At 34.7% G+C, this 21878-nt stretch overlaps 3 protein-coding genes across 3 annotated transcripts; 2 read left to right on the plus strand and 1 right to left on the minus strand.

The window, feature by feature from the left end:
- Positions 1 to 3207: 3207 nt before the first annotated feature.
- LOC103332592 (cyclic nucleotide-gated ion channel 1-like) lies at positions 3208 to 8232 on the plus strand. The gene is given in 8 exon segments (XM_089052622.1): positions 3208 to 3542; positions 3665 to 3954; positions 3957 to 4144; positions 4354 to 4578; positions 5273 to 5559; positions 5828 to 5939; positions 6030 to 6302; positions 6781 to 8232. Coding segments are annotated over 8 exon segments (2715 nt in total). The 5' UTR covers positions 3208 to 3483; the 3' UTR covers positions 8062 to 8232.
- Positions 8233 to 10616: 2384 nt separating this feature from the next.
- Positions 10617 to 15433, plus strand: LOC148917409 (cyclic nucleotide-gated ion channel 1-like). The gene is made up of 7 exons (XM_089052620.1): positions 10617 to 11083; positions 11221 to 11704; positions 11861 to 12073; positions 12520 to 12788; positions 12967 to 13078; positions 13512 to 13790; positions 13885 to 15433. Exons 1-7 carry the CDS (start codon positions 11028 to 11030, stop codon positions 15355 to 15357), a joined length of 2886 nt encoding a protein of 961 aa, XP_088908746.1. The 5' UTR covers positions 10617 to 11027; the 3' UTR covers positions 15358 to 15433.
- A 252-nt stretch (positions 15434 to 15685) lies between these two features.
- On the minus strand, positions 15686 to 21798 carry LOC148917410 (protein PALE CRESS, chloroplastic-like). Its single transcript, XM_089052434.1, has 4 exons — positions 21793 to 21798; positions 17249 to 17539; positions 17052 to 17138; positions 15686 to 16585 (listed from the first exon to the last, which is right to left on the minus strand). Exons 1-4 carry the CDS (start codon positions 21796 to 21798, stop codon positions 16529 to 16531), a joined length of 441 nt encoding a protein of 146 aa, XP_088908560.1. The 3' UTR covers positions 15686 to 16528.
- Between the last annotated feature and the right edge of the window lie 80 nt (positions 21799 to 21878).

Raw genomic sequence — 21878 nt, forward strand, 5'->3', positions numbered from 1 at the left:
GCTCAAGTAGACCAATGGTTGGACAAGATAAACCTACTCCATAGACAGTATTTCATCCACAGTTTTTCACAAGGCAAAGTTTTGCTGGTCTAACAACAACGATACAACATATCTATCTTCATTATATTTAACAAAACACATAATCATGGACAGACAATACGTAGAGGTATTCCGCCCTATGAAATAGAGGTAAGATTTAGTTCATTGATGTTACATGTGTACCGCCTACAGAGATGAGAGAGTATGTCTACCAGCTCATGTATCAAACAAGTTATTCCCCTTGGTCTACTGGAATTTATCACCAAATAACTTATTTAAGGTCATTGATTCACTTTCCTTGAAAGTCCTATAAAACAATTGCTCTTGCGACCCTATAACAACTGTTGAATTTAGTATTCATTCAACAATAAAGTAAATACAATTTAGTAAGTTCATATGACACTGACCATGAAATTAGATGATGCTACTCCATTACATCCTTCGTTTTCAACTCAGTTTCACAGATTTTTGACAAGTAAACCTAGTAAATGAAATTATTTGAGCTTCAATGAAGCGGATCACAGAAGGACATACTAGGCACAATATATGCGTGCATAAAATGCATTCTGTTTCGTGAATTTTTCTGCTAGAGAATTTATAATTTCCGCTCCTGTCAATCGCGGAATTAAAGCTCACACGAATAAAATAACATTTCACTCATACTCCATTGCTTCTCAATTGGGTTTGCCATGACTCACAATTGACTTTTGTAACCCCGAACATAAGGTTCACCACGTTTTCTAGGGTTACGAACTTACAAAATATCACTAATACAATTTGTGACGTCCTTCACGTCGAAGAGGCATTATTTTGCAACGGAACACACCACACTGCTAAAACCTAAGGATGCACACAAGGCGCGAAGTCCCTAGAATTTGAACATAATGCTCTGATACCAAGTTGACAGGACCCGACCCAACTTCCACTTTGGAATCTAAGCCGAACCCTGTGCGTACGGACTCTGGCAAGTGTCAAGGACTTTGACCAAAATGCCCTTCTAAGTTTCAAATTCTTTTCTTCAAGTTTGACTTCTGAAAATTTTGGCAGAGTCTCCTCTATAAATTGGACCCAAATTTTCAACATGTTAAAAACACAATTAATATATCCCAACAGGTAGCATACACAAGGTAGTAACATGTAATTTACGTAATAGGCCTTTGGCCTTCAAATAATTTGAAACAGAACCTTCAGCAATACTTTTAAGTCAAATAGTACTCTAAACGATGCAAATAATGAATTCGAACAATTTTATGACTGCCTACTGTAACTAACATAAAAATAACTTCCCAATTTCCAACACGATCACAAGTAGTTTAAGGCCTCAACCCAAATCGTACAACAATCCAAAATGGGTTTCAGACCTGCCTTGACCAGAACCCATTTAAACAACCCCCCTTAGTCAAACTGGAGTATGCACAATCATTTGATCACACCTCGGTTTCAACCGAGCTTCAGAACCAATGACAAAATCAGAACCAAAAGACCGAATTAAGGTTCCTGAAATGAAATTTTGTCCGCGGCTGCACCTAGGTCAGACCCTAGGCTCTCTACGTACCATTTGTAAGGAATCAAGCCAAAGGCCCGGTATAGTATTATCTTCCATATCTGACAGACAAAACTAGCTTTTCTAATAATTGGCTGGTTTGACATAGCAGTGGTCCAGTGGATAAGATAATAGCTTGGAATGAATGGCCCTTATAAGTTTGGGGTATTCTTCACCTGTAAAGGGCAAGTGTTTTCAAAATAAATGACGGTGAGTCGTATAGTATTCCAAACATGTTACTATTGTAATTGTTTTTAACAACACGTCGTTTTGGGAAAAATTTATATATCACGGAAATAATACCATATGTTATTTTGATCAATCATGTTTCGTAATATGTAATAATTTTTTGCATATAACACAACGTGATTAATCACATATAACAAAACAATATTATTCATGTCATATACAAGTTCTTTTCCATCTTTAGATCAATATATGAGCAATTGTCCAAAATAATGTGTCTCCGCTGAAGAAAGTTAAAGTCACTACAATATTCATTGGCTATATATGATAGCTGAAGCCAACTGGACTTGTTTAGCTGGCAGTGGTTAGTTCAACGTGTATGGTTAGCTGAAGCCAACTGAATGCCACTAGACTTTTCTTTTAGAGAGTTGATTTTCTTACTCATTTTTTTTTTTACTTACACTTCGTTTTACTTTTTAATACTTTTTAATCAATTTTGTTCTTTTTTTCCCCATTATACCCTCATCCTACATTAAAGTTTTAATATGGGTACCTAATCAATGAGAGTGAACAAAATCCAAGCTTTTGAATTTCTCCATCTTCACTGTAACCCAACAATGAAACCTAGGCTTTTGGATTCCCATGCAGATTTGGAATGCCGAATTATTTCTATGAGAAGAATTCTTTCCATTTTTTAAAAAAAATTTCTTTCTCTTCAATTCCTAGTTATTTGTACTTTCTGAGAAGATACCCCAACAAAATGAAAGTATGAAATGATCTCATATGAAACAAAGAGAACTCCATTAATGTGAATTTGAAACTCAAAGTCTCAAACTCAATTTCATTTTCCGAAATTTAAAGAATTCAATTTATGTCCACAAGTTCATCAATTTTTTTCATTTAATATATGTTTTACGAATGGTTATGACCGAGAAAAGAGGGAGAATAGGGAGAAGAACATGGAAAGAAAATATAAAAATGTATAGTTAGATGCATTTCTATTTCTTTGTGGCCACCTAAAATTTGTTTCCATAAAATAAAAAATAAAAAATTATGGCTGCAAGGTCTATTACTGGGGGCATGAGTTTTTGCATGTGGACCATGTAATTTTGCCTAGACAAATATACAGTGTTAATTATTTCTTATTCGATTAAAGGAAAAAAAAATTAAAAAATGAAGTGCAAGTTGGAAAATTAAGTATGAAGAAAAAGAAATAATATAAAAGTGGCGTAAAAAGAAATTAATGTAGAATAAGGATAAAATAGAAAAGAGATAGAACAAAAAAAATAAAATTGATTAAAGAATATTAAAAAGCAAAATGGAAAATAAGTGGAGAAAAAGGATGTGGGAAAATTAACTCCATTATTTTATCGATTACATACAATAATGCCAGGGCACGAATTCCAAGCCTAGTATTAAAAGTTGTTTTTTAATTAATTATGACAAAACTTTCCAACTAGCCACCGAGTTTCCTTCTTCGCCCTGAAGAAAGCCTCCTAGTTACTGTTATTAGTTGATACCGTACATATATTTGCATGAATATTTGTTGCCAAAAAACACAGAAAGGAATTCACTCTTATCGATAATTCTCTTCAAGAGGATGCTTTTGCATAGTTAGGGCGCGGGCCTAAATTAAAACCAGACTCTTCTTTGTTTGAGCTTCTCCAACGCACACAGACTGGAAGATCTCAGTCGTAACCGGAAAAGTCGGAATTATGTCCAACTCCGAAATAGCTTTAGTTGTGGAGAACAAGGAAGAGAAAGCCGCTGCACGGTTTGGTTTCTTTAACTTCAAACACTAGACTTATATCTGTGGTGGCTGCTCAAAATAATACATTACATAGTAAAAATAAATAAATTGAAGCAAGTTTGTTTGTTGTCTTTTGTTTTCTCCAGTAATCGTGATTCAAACTCAGAGGCTACAGTGGAAATTTCAAGCATGAAAAATGAAGATGGATCGAGTAGAAAATTGTCACCACCCAAAGAGGAAAGTCATGATCCTCAGGAGTCTTTCCTTCAAAAGTGGAAGAAGATATTTTTAGCATCATGTCTGTTTGCTCTTCTGCTGGATCCATTGTTTCTCTACGTTCCTATGCTCAAGGATGATGTCAAGTGCCTGCAATCAGACAGAAACTTGAAGATAGCCGCTCTTCTTTTAAGATCATTCACTGATCTTTTCTATATATTTGCATTATTTTTCAAATCTATAGATCTGATTACTTTGCAGGTTTAATGAATGAATATTGTGGCAGACAGTACTTCAACTACTCAAAAATAAAATTTTGTTGCGAGTATGTTGTGCCAACAATAGCTAAGACAATCTGGGGGTCATATCATATCTTAATTGATATTTTGGCTATTCTTCCGCTTCCTCAGGTAAGAGAAGGCCTTTGTTTTTTTGTTTTTTGTTTTTTTTTTTTTTGAAGGAAGAGAAAGCCTTTGTTATAAATGCGTAATTTTCAATTTACCATGTGCTTGGCACGTGACACTTTTGACAGAAAATTAGATATCTTAGTTAATGATTCAATACTTTAGTCGTGATAATTAGATTTTAACTATTTGTATTATTAATGTATGTTGTCCAGGTAGCAATTCTCATTTTCTTTTCAGAAATGAGGGACTTGAGATCTTTGAACACAATAAGGATGGTTATTATGAATCTTTTTGTTTTGTTGCAATATGTGCCACGAATTCTTCGCGTCTACTTATCATGTAAAGAACTTAAAAGGACTCCAAAAAAAGAGACTGGAGAGACTGCCAAATGGGTTAAAGGTGTCTTGAATTTCTTTATGTACATCATCGCTAGTCATGTAAGTTTCAATATTTTGACGTAGTTTATTTTAATTTCTTAATAACACTTGCTTGCTTGATTTAGATAAATAAAATGCTTACGTGGTATTTTTTGGTTGGATTCCTTTGCTAAAAGTCTTAAATCAATATTAATCAACCTTTATGACGGGTAAATATAATGAACAATGGGGCAATAAAGTAGGCACATACTACATATTCTTGACTTATATTTTGCAAAAACAAGAATGTTTCATAAAATTAAGTTCTTTCAAGTTAGTGTATGTTTTCTTCCTTTCTTTTTGTTACGGGGGAGGATTCAAACTCTAGTCTTAGGCGTAAATATTATCTACCAAGAATGTTTCATAAAATTAAGTTCTTTCAAGTTAGTGTATGTTTTCTTCCTTTCTTTTTGTTACAGGGGAGGATTCAAACTCTAGTCTTAGGCGTAAATATTATCTACCACTATGGCGTAGAAACCTTTCCAATTCTTAGTCTATGTTTAAAGATGAAGATATAAGTTGAGCAAGTAAGGATCACATGTTAGTCGTGAGAATCTAATGTTGTGACGTGAGTCCTCTCAAATTTGACAACATTTATTCATTATTTTATTATTATTATTTTTTAACTTGTAAACGTTATTTAATTTCGTTGCTCGAGTTTAATTTTTTTTCTTTATATTTTGTAATTCTAATTAATTAACTTGATATTCTTTAGATATTTGGTGCCATATGGTACTTTTTGGCTATTCAAAAAATGGCCACTTGTTGGCAAGATGCATGTCGAAAAGCAAATGGATGTAACACTAGTACCTTTGGATGTCATGACCATCACACATTCAGAAATATAACATTTCTAAATGATTTGTGCCCGATAAGTCCGGTGAATACAACGCTCTTCGATTTTGGTATATATATTACAATCCTTCAATCTGGTATACCGGGGTCAACAAATTATTTTGAGAAGTTCTCCAAGTGCTTTTGGTGGGGCCTGCAAAATTTGAGGTTTGTATATTTTTATGTGTTGTTCGTTTGGTCGGAGATTGATTTGCTTATTTTTATGTGTTGTTTGTTTGGTCGGAGATTGATTTGCTTATTTTTATGTGTTGTTTGTAGATTGATTTGGCAAATGACTATTTTCTTTAGAGGCATTTAGTCTCCGCTTACTATTTGAATTTAATTAAATCTCAAGGATGATAAAATTTGTTGAATGAAAAGCAAAATTTCAATTTTGTATTTAATATATATATATTTCATAATGTCAATTCTGCAGTTCTTTTGGTTCAAACCTTGCGCCTAGTATCAATGGATGGGAAACCCTCTTCGCGGCTTGTACTTCTATTATTGGCTTGCTTTTATTCTTATATCTCATTGGAAATTTGCAGGTTAGGCATACATGGAATTCTTTGCGGCTAAATTTATTTTGATAACTAATTCCTAGCTAATGACTGAGCTGCTTGTTGTGGCATATATAGGCATACATGCAGTTTGATACCACAAGAATAGAGGCCCACAGACACAAGATGAAAGTGAAACGGAAGATGAAAGAGAAAGGTCAAGAGATAGAGCCGTGGTTATTGGGCATCCCCGAAAGGTTGAATAAGGATATTAAATTGCAGATCATGGACAAGGTTCGACAAGAACTTGAAGAAGACAGGGATGCTGATTTGGACTTTATCCTCTCTACTTTTCCCTCGGAGCGTCAAAACGAAATTAAAAGTTATATGCCTATCGCTAGGTTGAAGCGAGTAAGTTCCCCCAAATCCATGACTCTAATTAGTTAGTAGCCTTTCAATATATATAATCTCACAACTTTAATTCTTCTGAATTAATGAATGGAGTTTTACCGTAAAAGGACAAATAGGAAGACAAAATATTAAAATAGTCCAACCCTTCCAAAATTAGACAAACTGGTCAAGTCAATATCACTGTCGAACAGTAGCTGGACCAGTTTATCCAATTTTGGAAGGACTAGACTATGTTAACATTTTATCTTCTAAGAATGACATTTTTAACATTTGCTAAAATAATTCTCATTCATATCCTAGAGCTCTTTTTTTAAGGGGGACTGATAATTATGTAGAAGATTTTTAATTTCTCTCCTTAGTACATTTGCTAAAATAATTCTCATTCATATCCTAGAGCTCTTTTTTTAGGGGGACTGATAATTATGTAGAAGATTTTTAATTTCTCTCCTTAGTAATATATTTATTAATTAATTCTAAGGTGCCAATATTTCAACACATGGATGAAAGTGTGTTGAAAGCAATCTGTCGGTATCTTGAGCCAAAGAAGTACACTAAAAACAATATCATTACTCAAGAGGGTGAACCACTTAAAATGATGCTCTACATTGTGGACGGATTTGTAAACATTGAAGAGAGAGATGGTTCTAATAACTTGCAACGAGGTGCAGAAGAAGTATATGGAGAAGAACTTCTAAGTTGGCCATTGTCGAACTCATTTCCCGTGGTATCACCGTCAGCAACGTTGTCTGCTACGGCAGTAGGTGATGTTGCAGCCCTTGCTCTCACGGATAGCAACTTAAAGAATGTGGTCTTTGAATTCGGAAGGCAATATTTCTTTGGGATGATTACATGTCAAAATTTTAGTGCAAAAGTAGTTGAAAAGGCAACAAACACTTACAATGTAAGAAAAATCATCAGAAAAGGAAGCTCTACAAGCGTTTACAAAGGGGTGCTACCAGATAAAACAGTGGTTGAGGTAAAGACATACAGAGTAAATTGTTCCTATGATGATTATCCATATTTGGTTAAACTGGTGGCTGTTGCTTCTCGTACCAACCACATGAATTTGGTGAGGCTCTTGGGTTGTTGTTTGGAAAAAAAAACAATTGCACTGGTTTCTGAGTACATTCCGAATGGCACTCTTTTTGAACACATTCATGGAAAAGAAGGCAAAGCATCATCACCACTTTCATTGGAGTTACGAATGAAGATAGCATCAGAAACTGCAGGAGCCCTAGCTTACTTACGCTCATTAACTACCACGCCAATCTTACCCTCTTTTGTGTCGACAAGTAGTATACTTTTGGATGATAATTGCACTGCAAAGTTGTGCAGCTTTGGACTTAGATTTGTGCCCAGTGATAGCCGGTATTCATTGTCATCTATAAGGCAAGGAGGCTTCGACCCTGAATCAAAGACACTACTAGAAAAGCTTGACGTCTGTGGCATTGGAGTTGTCCTAGCGGAGCTACTAACCGGTCCGAATGCAATTTCTTCAATCGGGAAGCGTGACTTGGAGAAGCTGAAAAACTTATTTCTATTTCTAGTGGAAGAGGATCGCTTGAATGAAATTCTCGATGGTAAAATAATAGTGAAGGAAGGAGATTTTGAGACAGCCAAAAAAGTGGCCCATCTGGCAACAAGATGTTTAAGGTATGAGGAGGAGGAAATGCCTTCCATGAAAGAAGTAGTCGCGGAGCTTGAGGGAATATTGCGCAATCTGAGGGCAGAGCAAGGTGGGTGCTCGGCTTTCTCGTGAGGCTCGCTTGGGTTTGTTTTTGTTTTTTTTGGTCAATGGGCTTGAAACTTAGGTGCCCCAATCTATCACTTATACTTAAAAAAGAATTACTAGTGGGAAGAGTTTTTAAACTTAACTTGGTAATAAACTAATTTGCTTTGGTCAGTAATGACTAGGTCAATTGTCAACGCACTAACTTGGCCTTTGTTTTTTTTTCTTGTCTTTTTTGGCAAATCAGACAGAGTCCAGCGATACAAAACTACAGAATTGAGTTGACAGAACAATAAAAGATAAAGCAATAATGTTTTTGTGTACCGGTGGAATGAGTGGCCCTTATAAGTTTGGGGTATTCCTTGACCCTGAAAAAGGCAAGTCATTTCAAGATATACGACACGACGTACAGTGAGTTGCATAGTGAGTCGCAATAATAGAACTCTCCACATTACTAATGAGTATTTCTCCAAAATATAATGTGTAAAATTGATTTAAAATTGATACCGCGTGCTGCGTGCATGGAATTTTCCATCAAATAATAGAGACGATCGGATGTTGACTCTAAGAGTTTTTCCTTTCTTCCACATTTTCCCTTCGATTGCAAGAGTCCAATGACCAAGACCCTTCGCTAATGAGAGAAACAATGCTAATGCTCGACAATTGTACAGTGGCGGGCCCGGCATTGCGTTAAAGAAAATAAAAAAGAGGTCAGCCTTCACGTGGTCTAGTGTATTCAGGGCCAGCCTTGGATGTTGACTCTAAGCATTTTCACCATTTACTATGACAAAAAGTAAGATGAGACAATCACTATTCAAATGAATATGAGGGGAGGAATATGTATAAAATTTTGGTATAGAAAGTGAAGAATTTTGCTCGATATTTATAATAATAATAAAAATCTGAATTTTCTTTTTTCTTTTTCTCAATTTTTTAATGCTGATATCATAATGATGTCAGCATTAAGTCAACTTATCCAGACAAGTTTTGTTTTTGGGCTTGCCTAGTCTGGGGCTTTCTGATGGAAATGCTCTAACAATCTTTCCTAGCTAGGCCATTATTATCAAGTTGTATGTCACTAGGAGGGGTGGACATTGAGATTGGAAAACCAAAACATCGAGCAAGATCAGATGGAAAAAATCTAAGAAAAAAAAATCAATTGACTAGAAAAGTCAACAAACTAGCACCAAACTAGACCGGATCAGTTCAAATCGGTTCTAGTTTCAATTTCACACCTTATCAAATCGGACTAGACCGGTTGTGTATATTTTTTTTTTTTTATACAAAATTATTTAAATCAAATGCTACATTTTTAATCGTATAACTAATATTTCCCCAAACCCAACTTCAAAACATCTCTCTTTTCTAGGCTCAATATCTCTATTTGCATGAAATTGGATCATTTATTTTTAGTTGAAATTTGTATTTAAAAAAATTAGTTTGAAAAAATAACAATAATCCGGTCCAAAACTGGAAACTGGACAGGAATCGAGAATCGGCCAGTTTCATTTTTTTTATTTTTTTTTTACTAAAATCAAATCTAACCGGACCAATTAAATAGTTTTGCTTCCAATTCCAATTTGAGATGGAAACCAGACTAGACTGGACCATACTCCTAGTCACTATGTTGGCCAGATATCCCAATATATTATGTTCTACACTTTTTTCATATTAAGTTTATCTAATAGAACAAAAATAGGTTTTCTAGTAAAGAAATGTTTGGTTTGAGATTGCAGTGCATAAAGATAAAGCAATGTTGTTGTGTACAGTAGCCCTTATTTTAGATCCAAATTACTAATGGGTAATTCTCCAAAATAAAGTGACTAATTGATTTCAAAATGAAAGCCTATAACTTAGTTTTGTGCTTCTAAGATGTGGCTAAAATTAATCTACTTAAGGCTAGTTTGATATTACTGTGCTTTTTAAAAACAAACTGCGTCAATTAAGTAACAAAAATTTTATTTGTGTCAATTTAGTACGTTAATTAATTTTTGTGTCTAACTGGTCTCTATTAAAATTTCAGCTCTTTTACTCTCTGCTCAGTAATTTATTTAAGGTCGAGAGCTTTTACTTTTGACCTCTTAACTTTTAGTATTATATTAATCCTGTTTCGTTTGAAATAACACTTAATAAACAAACCAAACAAATTTTAGGGAGGATTTGGAAAATTACAACTCCAACCATACTCCCTATCCATCTCCTAAAATAAGGAGACCTCTAGGAGCTCCTAAATCTAAGGAGAGAGAAAGGACTCTTAATAGCTCCCTATAATTTAATGCTGCTTTATTTAATGAGTATTTCAAACCTTTAATTAATGTTAATTATTTTTATATTATTTTTTAATAGAGATGGACCAATTAAAAAAGAGTTATAGCATTTATGACTCCCTAAACTAGAGAGCATGATTAGAGTTTAAATTTTATAGAAGGCACCTAAAATAACTTTGATATATTTTTAATTAAAATTCAACTAAAAAATAGATAGCATGATTGTGAATGCTCTAATGTCTTGAACTCGTTTGTGGTTGAGAGACAATCGTAAAAAAGTTGACAAATATAGCAACCGCACGAGTTGGATCGCAGATCAATCAAACTGCTAATTTATGCCTTTCTGTACATGCTACTGCAAATTTGCAAAATGTCGTGATTGGATGTAATATTAGCATGATTGGATGCATCATTAGTACTGTTCTCTTCGAACTCAAGTCTTGGTCAAGTAGCAACCGACAAAAATCAAGTTGCCTTAATCGGCTAGTAAAAAGACTTGCTAATTAAGTTGACTTGGTACTCAATTTGCTTTTTATAAACTTGGAAAGATTATTTTTCATTTTCTTTTTAGTTGGATATGTCAATTTCTGAACTTTAGATTATTTCCACCCAACTGAGTGCTAGCTAGCCGGATCAATTTCTGCCACTCACTCTCAGCCTTGCCCAAATTTCCCCTTTCTTGCTCCACCTTGTAGAAAGCCTCCTTTAATTTCCGGAGAAGTTGGAGTTATGGCCAACCCCGATGAAAGTTCTGTTGTGGAGAAGTCGGAAGAGAAAGCTGGACGGTTTGGTTTCTTTAACTTCAAACTATTTATGTGCATTTTCCTTTTCCCTTTAAATAAATTCTGTATAAAAAAAATAGGACTTGTGTGTCTGCGGTGGCTGCTCAAAATTTTATACATGTTTGTTTTGTGTTGACCAGTGATTCAGACTCAGATTCAAAATCATACTCAAGTTCAGACACTACAACGGGAGAATCTTCCACGGAAGAATGGCAGATATCAAGAGAAAAAAGGCCAATGATGATGATAGTGAAAATTCTTGAGCTGTTTCACTGGATCCTTGCAAGGTGGAAGAAGATGTTTGCAACATCATGTGTGTTTGCTGTTTCACTGGATCCTTTGTTCCTCTACATTCCTATCATCAATCAGGATTTGAATTGTCTGAGTTTGGACCAAAACTTGAAGATAACAGCTCTCACATTAAGATCTGTCACAGACCTCTTTTATATTATGGACATCATTATTGAAATTTATACATCTGGGATCTGTTCAAGTTTAACCAATGGATTTCATCACAGCTCCAAATTACAATTCTTGGGGAACACTTTCTTGCCGAAAGTAGCTAAGACGATTTGGCAGTCATACATCTTAATTGATATTTTAGCTATCATTCCCCTTCCACAGGTTGAAGTCCTTTTTGGAGGAAACTTCTTCATCATCTCTTTACCTATAATACTATTTCTACTACGTTTACTGCTTTAGTTAGCATTAGAGTTGTTTCAATATTTTCTCTCACGATAATTGGCTTAATTGTTGGCATTTAAATTGTATTGTTTTCAGGTACTGATTCTCACTTTCTTTTCAAAAATGAGGGCATCGAGATCCTTGGATACAAGGAAGTTCATTATGAACTTTTTTGTTCTGATGCAATATTTACCACGGGTCGTTCGCATATACCTATCATGTAAGGCACCCAAAATGTCTCACAGGAGAGAGACTCCAGTATGGGTTAAAGGTGTATTGAATTTCTTTATGTACATCCTTGCTAGTCATGTAAGTTCATCTTATCGTGATGTATTTGAACTCCATAAAATTTTATGTTAAACAAGCTAAATGTTACGAACAAACTCTTTGGTCTTACTTATTCATTTTCTCAATATTAGAATATGTACCAAGTTAGAATTCATCTGCCTACGTTTGATTATTAAAAACTTACAAAATTGAAATGAATCAACCTTGATACTGACAAACATAATATATCGTTATTAACTTTTAGTTCTTCCTTCAATGCTTAGTGCTCGTTTAAAGGATACCAAAATTTGACAACAGTTATTTAGTGAATTTTGAAGATAATTTTTTTTTTTTAATCTGTTGTGTTTTTTCTTATAAGACCTTCTATCTAGTTTCCTGACTTAAGTGAAGTTACATATATATTTTTACTTTCTTATCTTTCATGATTTTCGAATAAGTTCGATTTAATTAACTTGTTGGTCATTTAGGTACTCGGAGCGGTATGGTACTTTTTTGCTATTCAGCAAATGACAGTTTGTTGGGCATATGCATGTCGAAATGAAAATGGGTGCGACTCTACTACTTTTGGTTGTCATGACCGTACATCCAAAAATGATTTATGCCCTATAAGTTCACCAAATACAACATTCTTCGAATTTGGGATATTTCTTAGTCTCCTTCAGTCTGGTGTGCCCTCGTCAACAAATTTTCTACAGAAGTTCACAAACTGCTTTTGTTGGGGCCTGCGAAATTTGAGGTTTGTACCTTAAAAGTCAAAAACGATACTAAATCTTACCCTATAATCATTAAGTCCTAATCAACTTTGAAAAAAATTTACACATTTTTAATCACATTGAATTGTTGCAAAGGAAAATTAGTGGTTTACTTAACATTAAATTTGTAAGTTCATGCTCGCATCTTATTTATTTTTGCAGTTCTCTTGGTTCTAATCTCCAGCCCAGTACCAACACTTGGGAAAACCTCTTTGTGGTTTTTATTTCTATAATTGGCTTGCTACTGTTTATATATCTCATTGGAAATCTGCAGGTTTGTACCCATTTAATTATAAATAAATAAAAGTCTACATGCTTATATATATATATATATATATATATATATATATAATGACCAATGTGATCCCAGTGAATTTGTATTTTAACTCTATAAAGTTACATATATATTTTTACTTTCTTATCAATCATGTCCCTATAGGTTTTGTTTTCAATACCCAAGGAAAAAGAAAGAATTCGTCGCGCTCGCCTAGATGCTTTAGTTTGTTCTTGATTGTAAATGAAATCTAATTGTAGAAACTTCATTCCAAGTTGATAACAGGGAGAGAAGAATGAACAATTGAATAAAAGAAGAAGATTTAGAGACCAAATTATATGTTGGCTGATATTTCTTTAGCTCTTCTCTAATGTGTTTAGTAAGTCAGCCAATCAATCAATGAACTGATTAACTCTCACTTATTGTGGAATAGACATATTTGTCCTTGGACACTACAAGAATAGAGGCGCATAGACACAAGATGAAAATTAAACGGAAGATGGAAGAGAAAGGTCAAGAGCTAGAATTATGGTTGCCTAAAAATGGCATCCCTGAAAAGTCACATAAGAATATAAAGTTGCAGATCATGGAAAAGGTAGAACAAGAATTTGAAGAAAACAGGGATGTTGATTTAGATAATTTCCTCTCTACTCTTCCCTCAGATCTTGAAAACCAGATCAAAAGTTATATGCCGATCACTAGGTTGAAAAAGGTTCGTTTGTCCAAACCCATGACTTCAGTTTGCTGCTATGATGTTATGTTGCTTACTTAATCATTCCTCTTAAATATTAATTCATTAATGGTAGGTGCGAGTCCTTCAAAACATGGATGAACAAGTGTTGAAAGCAATTTGTCAGCATCTAAAGCCCATGAAGTATGCTGAAGACAAGCTCATTCTTCGAGAGGGTGAACCACTTAAAATGATGCTCTTCATTGTGGAAGGACGTGTAGCCATTGAAAAGAAAGGTGGTTCTATTTTGAATCAAGGTGCCAGAGAATTATATGGAGAAAAGCTTCTAGCTTGGCCATTCTCGAAATCTTTTCCAAAGAATTTACCCACCGCAACAGAGTCTGCTAGGGCAATTGGTGATGTTGAAGCCCTTATTCTAATGGCCGACGACATGAAGGGTGTAGTCTTTAAATTCGGGGTGCATTTCATCAAAAAGTATGGCAAACTCAAAGAAAAATTGGCTAATCATCATCCAAGACCAATGGGAGCAGCACCAGCATCTAGCGAGCTAGCACCAGCATCTATGGAGGTACCACTCAGAGCCTTTACGGAAAAAGAACTTAAGAAGGCCACACAAAATTACAATGCAAGTGCAAGGATTGGTGAAGGAGGTTATGGAATAGTTTACAAAGGAATACTGCCAGATAAAACAGTTGTTGCCATAAAGAGGTCCAAAATGCATGCCCCAGCCATGAGCGTTAACTCCGTTAATGAGGCGTTTATTCTTTCTCAGATCAACCATAGAAACATCGTGCAGCTTTTAGGTTGTTGTTTAGAGGCAAAAACGAATTTAATGGTTTATGAGTTCATGGACAACGGGACTCTGCATGAGCACATTCACAACGAAGGCAAAGGAGAGAAACTCTCATTTGAATTACGACTGAAGATAGCAGCAGAAATTGCAGCAGCACTATCATACGTGCACTCCATGTCAATCATACACCGAGATGTAAAGACAACAAATATACTATTGAATCGAAATTACACAGCAAAGGTTTCAGACTTTGGAGGTTCAAAATTGCTTCATGAAGATCAAGATTCCGTGTCAACTATAGTGCAAGGGACATTCGGATACTTAGATCCTGAATATCTTATGTCAAGCAGGCTAACAGAAAAGAGCGATGTCTACAGCTTTGGAGTTGTCCTATTGGAGCTACTAACAAGTCGAAGGGCAGTTTCTTTTGGAAGGCCTGAGGAAGAGACAAACCTAGCAAGCTTCTTTCTTTGTTTAGCGGAACAAGGACACTTAGATCAAATTCTTGATGGTGAAATAATCAACGGGGTAAATTATGTAACGGCCGAAAAAGTAAGCTATCTAGCAAGAAGATGTTTGATGGTTAGAGCGAAGGAAAGGCCTTCTATGAAAGAAGTAGCCATCGAGCTCGAGCAGTTAATTACGGCAACACATCGTGCAGAAAAGGCTAATTTCTCTTCATCTTCCGAAGAGATTAATTGGTTTCTTCAGCCACCTTCAAACTCTTATGTTGTGGATGTTAGAGATGAAGGTGATGATGTTGCTCCTAGTGGTTCAATTAATTCTTGTGTCTAATTAGCCTCTGTTAAATTTCACCTCTTTTACTCCCTGCTTAGTAATTTATTTAAGGTCAAGAGCTTTTACTTTTGAACCCTTAACTTTTAGTATTATATTAATCCTGTTTAGTTTGAAATAACACTCGAGAAACAAACCAATGTCTTGTACACGTTGTGAGTGTGGGTGAGAGACAATCGTGAAGAAGTTCACAAATACACAAACTCCACGTCTTAGATCGCAGATCAATCAAACTGCTAATTTATGTCTATATACACTAATTGGATCAACTACGAACTTGCCCTTCACCGTTGCATCATAAATTCTTATAAATAAGTCACACACAAAATTTATGGATCGGAATAATAAAATTATCAATTACCCACACAAATCCAAATTCGTAATCTTAATTAAGAGAGAAAAAAAATTTGAGCTAGAAAACAAACATACAAAAAGGTTCCACTTGAAAGCACGAAAATTGTCACACTAATGTTTATGTAAAACCAGCATATATATGTGTCTATACCTAATTTAATAGATACGGAGGCCACACGTGGACTAAAAAGTGCCATCGGTAGAGTAGCATTTGGCACCCCTCATTGTCGAGCACAAGACCAGACCCCTTGTATTGAAATTATTCGTGGAGCACCCACATGAAATATCTGCAGTCCCACATCTAAGTTCTACATAACATGCACACCTGCCAAAGCTTATAAAAATGGGCACAAGTCCCAAAATGGAGGTAACTGGAACTTTTGGCAATTCAACCATTACTCTGTCCAGATTACCATATGCTCCGTACTTAATTTCACTTAAGAATCAAAGAGCCTTCGGCCGTTATCACACCCGTGCCTAGGCCTTACCGAGCGTTTCTAATCTTGCAGATCGATCGTTCTACTGAGGCCCAGCAAGGACCGAAGACCAAGACATCATTAAGTTGGGCCCAAAAGTGCAAAACCATTTTTGTGCATCAACAATATGCCATCAAACTGCTTTCAAGCTGATTCACTGGCACTGCCTCTTGGAGAACCATGGTTAGAGCAACCACAGTGATCGCATGTGAAAGAGAGTGTATATCAGATTACACCCCTCTTGCCGTAATCAGCTCCAAAAGTCGTATGTAAATGGTTGTAAATTTGCAACCAAATAAATAAAGCTACGCATTCTCGTGAGGTCACTTGGGTTTGATATTCTAGGCTTCAACCCTTCTGTATAACAAATCAAGACTTCTAATAACATCCTTTTCTTCCTGTAAAAAGGTCATAAATACCTAAAATCAATAAGCTGGAAAGAGGGAAAGAGAACAATGAGGAAATGCGAGAGATTAACGACGAAAATGTTATTATAGATTATCTATAACAATAGACTGATCTGAAACTACTCGTTAGTTTGAGTTTGCTGATCTCAAGCTATCAACAAGGCTGGCCAGTTTATTGAAGCCAACTACTAACTTATAGGATATGAAAATAGCATCTTCATTTCTAGCACTAAATCAATCTTTTAATAACTATCCTATACCAATCTTGTGAAAATAAATATATTACATTTTTCTTTACCAGAATTTTGATATTGTTTTCCATTGCAAAACTTTGAAATCTGAGCTAATGATGCTTAGAACCTTAGACTCAAATACGGTACTGAAGATAAATGTTGCTATGCCAGGCAATAGACTGATTAACGAGGAAAATGTTAAAGACACTCCACGATTAACTTACATCACGTTGAGCGAGATCAAGACGATTCCATATGACCATCAAAACAATTTCAGTCAATTCTCCTTTCTCAGCAGCTTCCTCAATTTTCTGCATATATTACATAATGAACATCAATTAACCCACAGTCTGAGCTGAAGTAGGAAATTTCAATAAAGCATACATAAGGAATTGAAATTGTTTACGGTTTCTAATATTACCTCTTCCACTTCTTCAGCCGCTCTGATAAAGCTGGAAATCAATTTTCGAGCTTTCCAAACATCTTCTTCCGGATAACCCTTCAATCTCATGCCAATTTCGCGATAATCTTCAACCTTCTTCGTCTTCCTCTTGACGTCTTCGATGCAACTCCTTTGTTTTCTCCCTTTGACGAGCCGCGAGTCAAGCAGCTTGAGAATTCCATCGCCGGTGAAGGTCGTGGTCGTCGTTGCTGCCGAGAGAAAGAGAGATCGATCTAATCTTATTAGAGAAACCAAAGAATCTGGGTCAGGCTTTTAAACAAAAAGTGTAAAATTGTCTTTTCAGTGATTAAGATAAGGTTGGCCAACGAATCTGGGTTAGGGGTGAGCATTCAAACCGGCAAACCGGACCGGAAAAAAAAGAAAACCCGAGTTGACTAAAAAGTCAACCACCGATCAAAAATCGAACCGGACCGGTTTGGATCAATACAACGGTATGAACACGATATCAAGGCAAACCCATGGAATACCCCCTTTATCAACGAAAAATAGACACAATGTAACTTTATTGCATTGGAAAAAAATATGCTGTGGACCGTGGATTATCTTGGGGAAAGGATTAATATTTGTTTGATTCTTTTCATAATACAGGTTTTGGATTCGGTTCTATGTCTTTAAAAATCGGACCAAGACGAACCGACATGATCAAATTAAAAAATATATAATTTCAATATTTATTTATATTCAATGCTATATTTTTAATCTCATAACTAATATTTATCCAAGTTTAATTTCAAAACATCACTCTTTTCTAGCTTTAATATTTATTTTTCTATGAAATTAAATAATTTATTAATTTTCAAGTCAAAAAAATAAAATTTCATTTGAAATTTGTATTAAAAAATAATTTTAATAATCCAGTTCAAAATCGAATCGGATTGGAACCGACCCGAAACCAGTTCAACCCAAATCGGACAGTTTTTGAAATTTTTTTGTTAAAATCAAACCGAACCAAACTGGATTATTAGTACAGGATTCGGTTCTAATTTGAGGCAAAAACCGGTCCAAATCAAACCGTGCCCACCCTTAATCTGGACCTCCTCTTTGGCCAAATCCAAAACAAAATTTCATTCCTAGGTATTAAAACATAAACATAAATATTGTTTGTCTCAAATACTAATTAGTAAAGATAGTTATGTCTAATACCTAATTTTTCTTTTATTCTTTTTGTTTTTTAATGGTCATTTGGGTCAGCAACCAGAAGATTATATATGCCCGGAATCTTTGAATTTTTTTTTTGGGGGTCATTTTAGCCACAATTATTGTTCACAATGAAGTCGCTCCTGATTCACTACACTATAGTAGGAGGGAAGACAAAAAAAGACTTGGGTATAAGGTTTTGATCATATGTCAATACTAAGTCACAGATTATTTTATATAGCAAATCATTTTTTATCTAGACTCTAGTAAGGAGTTCATCGCATCTACTTATTATTTAAGAAACTTAAAAGGACTTCTAAAGGAGAGACTGGAGAGATTGTCACATGGGTTAAATGTTTCCTGAATTTCTTTATGTACATCCTCGCTACTCATGTAAGTAGCAATATTTAATCGTGATGAATGACATTATTTGGTAAAAGACTAGGTTCTTAACTCAATCAGCCTTGATGAATGGCAATGGCACATGGGGCAAAATTATCCATATCACAATAGAGTAGGCATATATATACTAAATATTCTTGAGTTATGTTTTTGAAAAACAAGAAATGAAATACTCTTTGTATTTTCATCATCATCTCTAAGTCTAATCTAATTATCTAACTTGTTATTATTTAGGTACTTGGAGCCATTTAGTATTTGTTCACTGTTCAACAAATAGCCATTTATTGTCATGATGCATATGTCGAGAAGAAAATGGATGTGAAAATAGTACTTGTGGCTGTAATGAGCATCACACATTCAGAAATATCAAATTTCTTAATGATTTTTGCCCTATAAGTCCAAAGAATACATCGCTCTTTGATTTTGGTATATATTATACAATCCTTCAATCTGGTATACCCATCTGGCAACAAGATGTTTAAGGTATGAAGAGGAGGAAATGTCTTCCATGAAAGAAGTAGTTCTTGTGGAGCTTTGGGGAATTGAGCAAATTTATTGCGGGGTATCAAAGTGGAGAAGCTAGTTTCTCTTGATCAAACCACCTTGTAACCAGAAAAAAACAAAACAAATTACAAACAAAACAAAACAAAACGAAAAACAAAAAACAAGGTACGTACATTTGTTAGTTAAAGACGACTAGCTATATACAGTAATTGCCTTTTCATGGTTGCATCAGATTCTTATGAACTGCATAACCACCAAGGATTTATTCACATAATACTTGAAAATTCACTACTCCCACCAAGGATTTAATTCAAAGGACTTTCATAGAATAGGCGCAGACCAAAACCCAAGCAGTTAAAAGTCAAGGAAGGATCTCATGATCATAAACCTAACAGCAAGCTCATGATTATTTCCAAAACTGTTTATAAGATGGAAAAAAAAAAGTGTTTAAATTTGAGTGAAATGAATTGGTGGTGTGAAATTTGAGTGAAATAAGTTGGGTATTTATAAGGAAAAAAGTGTCTAAAATAAAAATAAAATAAAAAAAGGAGCCGTTGATTTGCAAAACAAACAAAAGAGCTTTCTTCATGGCCGTTGATATCAGTAACAATAACAGCTAGGCGTGGACACAATCTGGATTAAATCAGTTTCACTTCAAAATCTCGACTGAATTAATTACAATATAACGATTTGGTTCGGTTTGGTTTTGACAAAAGTCATGAAGGAAATCGGACCAAATCAAAATAATTTAAGACGGTTTGGTTTCATCAGAGTGAGCCTAAGCCCAATTCTCCTTCTTGTTGCATTTTTTCAACATTATTAGCCTAATCATTTTCTAGAGTATGAAACCATCATAAAGCTCAACATGTCATAAAACTTCAAATTTCAATAACTAATATAGCTCATTTCAAATATTCGTATATAATTATTACATAATTAAAGTATTATACATGTAAAACAAAACATAAATATATACATAAACAGTTCGGTTTGATTTAGATCAGTTTATAAAAGTTCAAAATCAAACTAAACTAAAACATATAAGGCCTGATTTGATTTTTAAACTTTTTAAACTTTTTTTTTAATCAAAACCAAACCAAATCGTTAATTAAAATTTGGATGGACCGATTTCATCAATTCGGCCAGATTGATTCTCACCCCTAATAACAGCGGTGCGCACTTCTCCTGCCATTGAATTTTTTATTTTGGACTGGGAGAAGTCTTTGCTAGGCTTTCTCTTGAGGCTTGCTTGGGTTTTATGAGCTTTAAGCATTAGAGCCCAAAACAGCTCCGTTGGGGATGGTTTTGTGGCTTCTGTTTGTAATTGTTGCAGCCCCATGGATGATAGGGTTTAGGGTTGTTGAGCTTGATTCACTGGATTGTACTTGTCATCTTAAGTCTTCAATATTTTTTCTTTAATACAAGCAATAGTCTAAATTATAGGAGAGTGAGATTTCTCACACGCACATATAATTACGATGTTGTAGAGATTCGAACCTCAAATCTTCGATTTTTAAGTCAATGCCATTTTTAATTGGGCAAGATCCCATTAACAAGTCCTCGGCATTTAAAATTTAAAAAAAAAAAATGAACGCAATAAAAACAAAGTAAAGAAAGAATTAAATCCAACTAGGCACATCAAATGGGGTCGTAGTGTCAACAAAGTAGTCGTCGTATTATTATCTGCTTTTAAAAAGTAAAGCATTTGTCTATCACTTCACTTACTGCCATGTGCATGGAATTTTACCATCAAATAATAGAGACGACCGGATGTTACTCATGAGCCCACCCCGACCCATACCAGTCTTTCTGTGCTTTCATTTTCAAGCCTTAATTATTTTCAAGCTGTATGTCACTATATTAAATTTATCTAATAGAACAAAACTAGGTTTTTTGTTTTCTGGGTCCGAATTTCCATTAATTGTTTGGTTTGAGATAGCAGTGGATATTAAGATAAAGGAATTATTTTGATGTAGTACTGTAAGTATTAGATTAAGCACAGAGAAGAATAATATGGCATTGTTTTGCGTTAGTATAATATAGAGGAAAAAGAGGGAGGAAGTATTTGTATTTGTTTTCACTTTCAAATATTTGGTTTCATTTTTGTTACTTCTCTCTCTCTTTTTTTTTCTCTTAATCTCATCATCACTTCCATTCTCACTCTTATTTTCCTCTATACTCTAGCATAAAAAATAGAAACTAAAAAATAAAATAAAAATAGTTAACAAATGGGCCCTTAACATTTTCCTTTAAAGAATGCTCGCCAAGCGCCCATCACACAATTTTTTTATGGAAATTTATTTTCCCTGATTTCATACTTGCAAAATAATAGGGTGTTATTGACTCAAACTTTTAATGTACTCCTAAGTGGTCATAAGCTCAAGCTCAATAATTTCTGTGTTTGTGAATTTCTTCTTTCTCTTCTTACTTTTGGCAGAAAAGTAAAAAAGATTTCATACCTGCATTATTTAATACCATTTAGGACAAGTGCTCACTCACCTGCTGCCAAAAAAAATCTCTGCTTTTAACGATCGTGGAGCCCAGG

This window comes from Prunus mume, linkage group LG5 (genome assembly GCF_029339155.1).
Source record: "Prunus mume cultivar Tortuosa linkage group LG5, ASM2933915v1, whole genome shotgun sequence".
In the NCBI taxonomy this organism is placed as follows: domain Eukaryota; kingdom Viridiplantae; phylum Streptophyta; class Magnoliopsida; order Rosales; family Rosaceae; genus Prunus; species Prunus mume.

Bases quoted from the DNA above. Each gene is read 5' to 3' on its own strand.
- LOC148917409 (XM_089052620.1), top strand. From the start codon at position 11,028: ATGGCCAACCCCGATGAAAGTTCTGTTGTGGAGAAGTCGGAAGAGAAA. The intron at 11,705-11,860 runs GTTGAAGTCCTT...TATTGTTTTCAG, and splicing joins CTATCATTCCCCTTCCACAG to GTACTGATTCTCACTTTCTT. The intron at 13,791-13,884 runs GTTCGTTTGTCC...CATTAATGGTAG, and splicing joins CGATCACTAGGTTGAAAAAG to GTGCGAGTCCTTCAAAACAT.
- LOC148917410 (XM_089052434.1), bottom strand. The intron at 17,139-17,248 runs GTAATATTAGAA...TAATATATGCAG, and splicing joins CGGCTGAAGAAGTGGAAGAG to AAAATTGAGGAAGCTGCTGA. The intron at 16,586-17,051 runs GTAAGTTAATCG...ACCTTTTTACAG, and splicing joins TTGATCTCGCTCAACGTGAT to GAAGAAAAGGATGTTATTAG.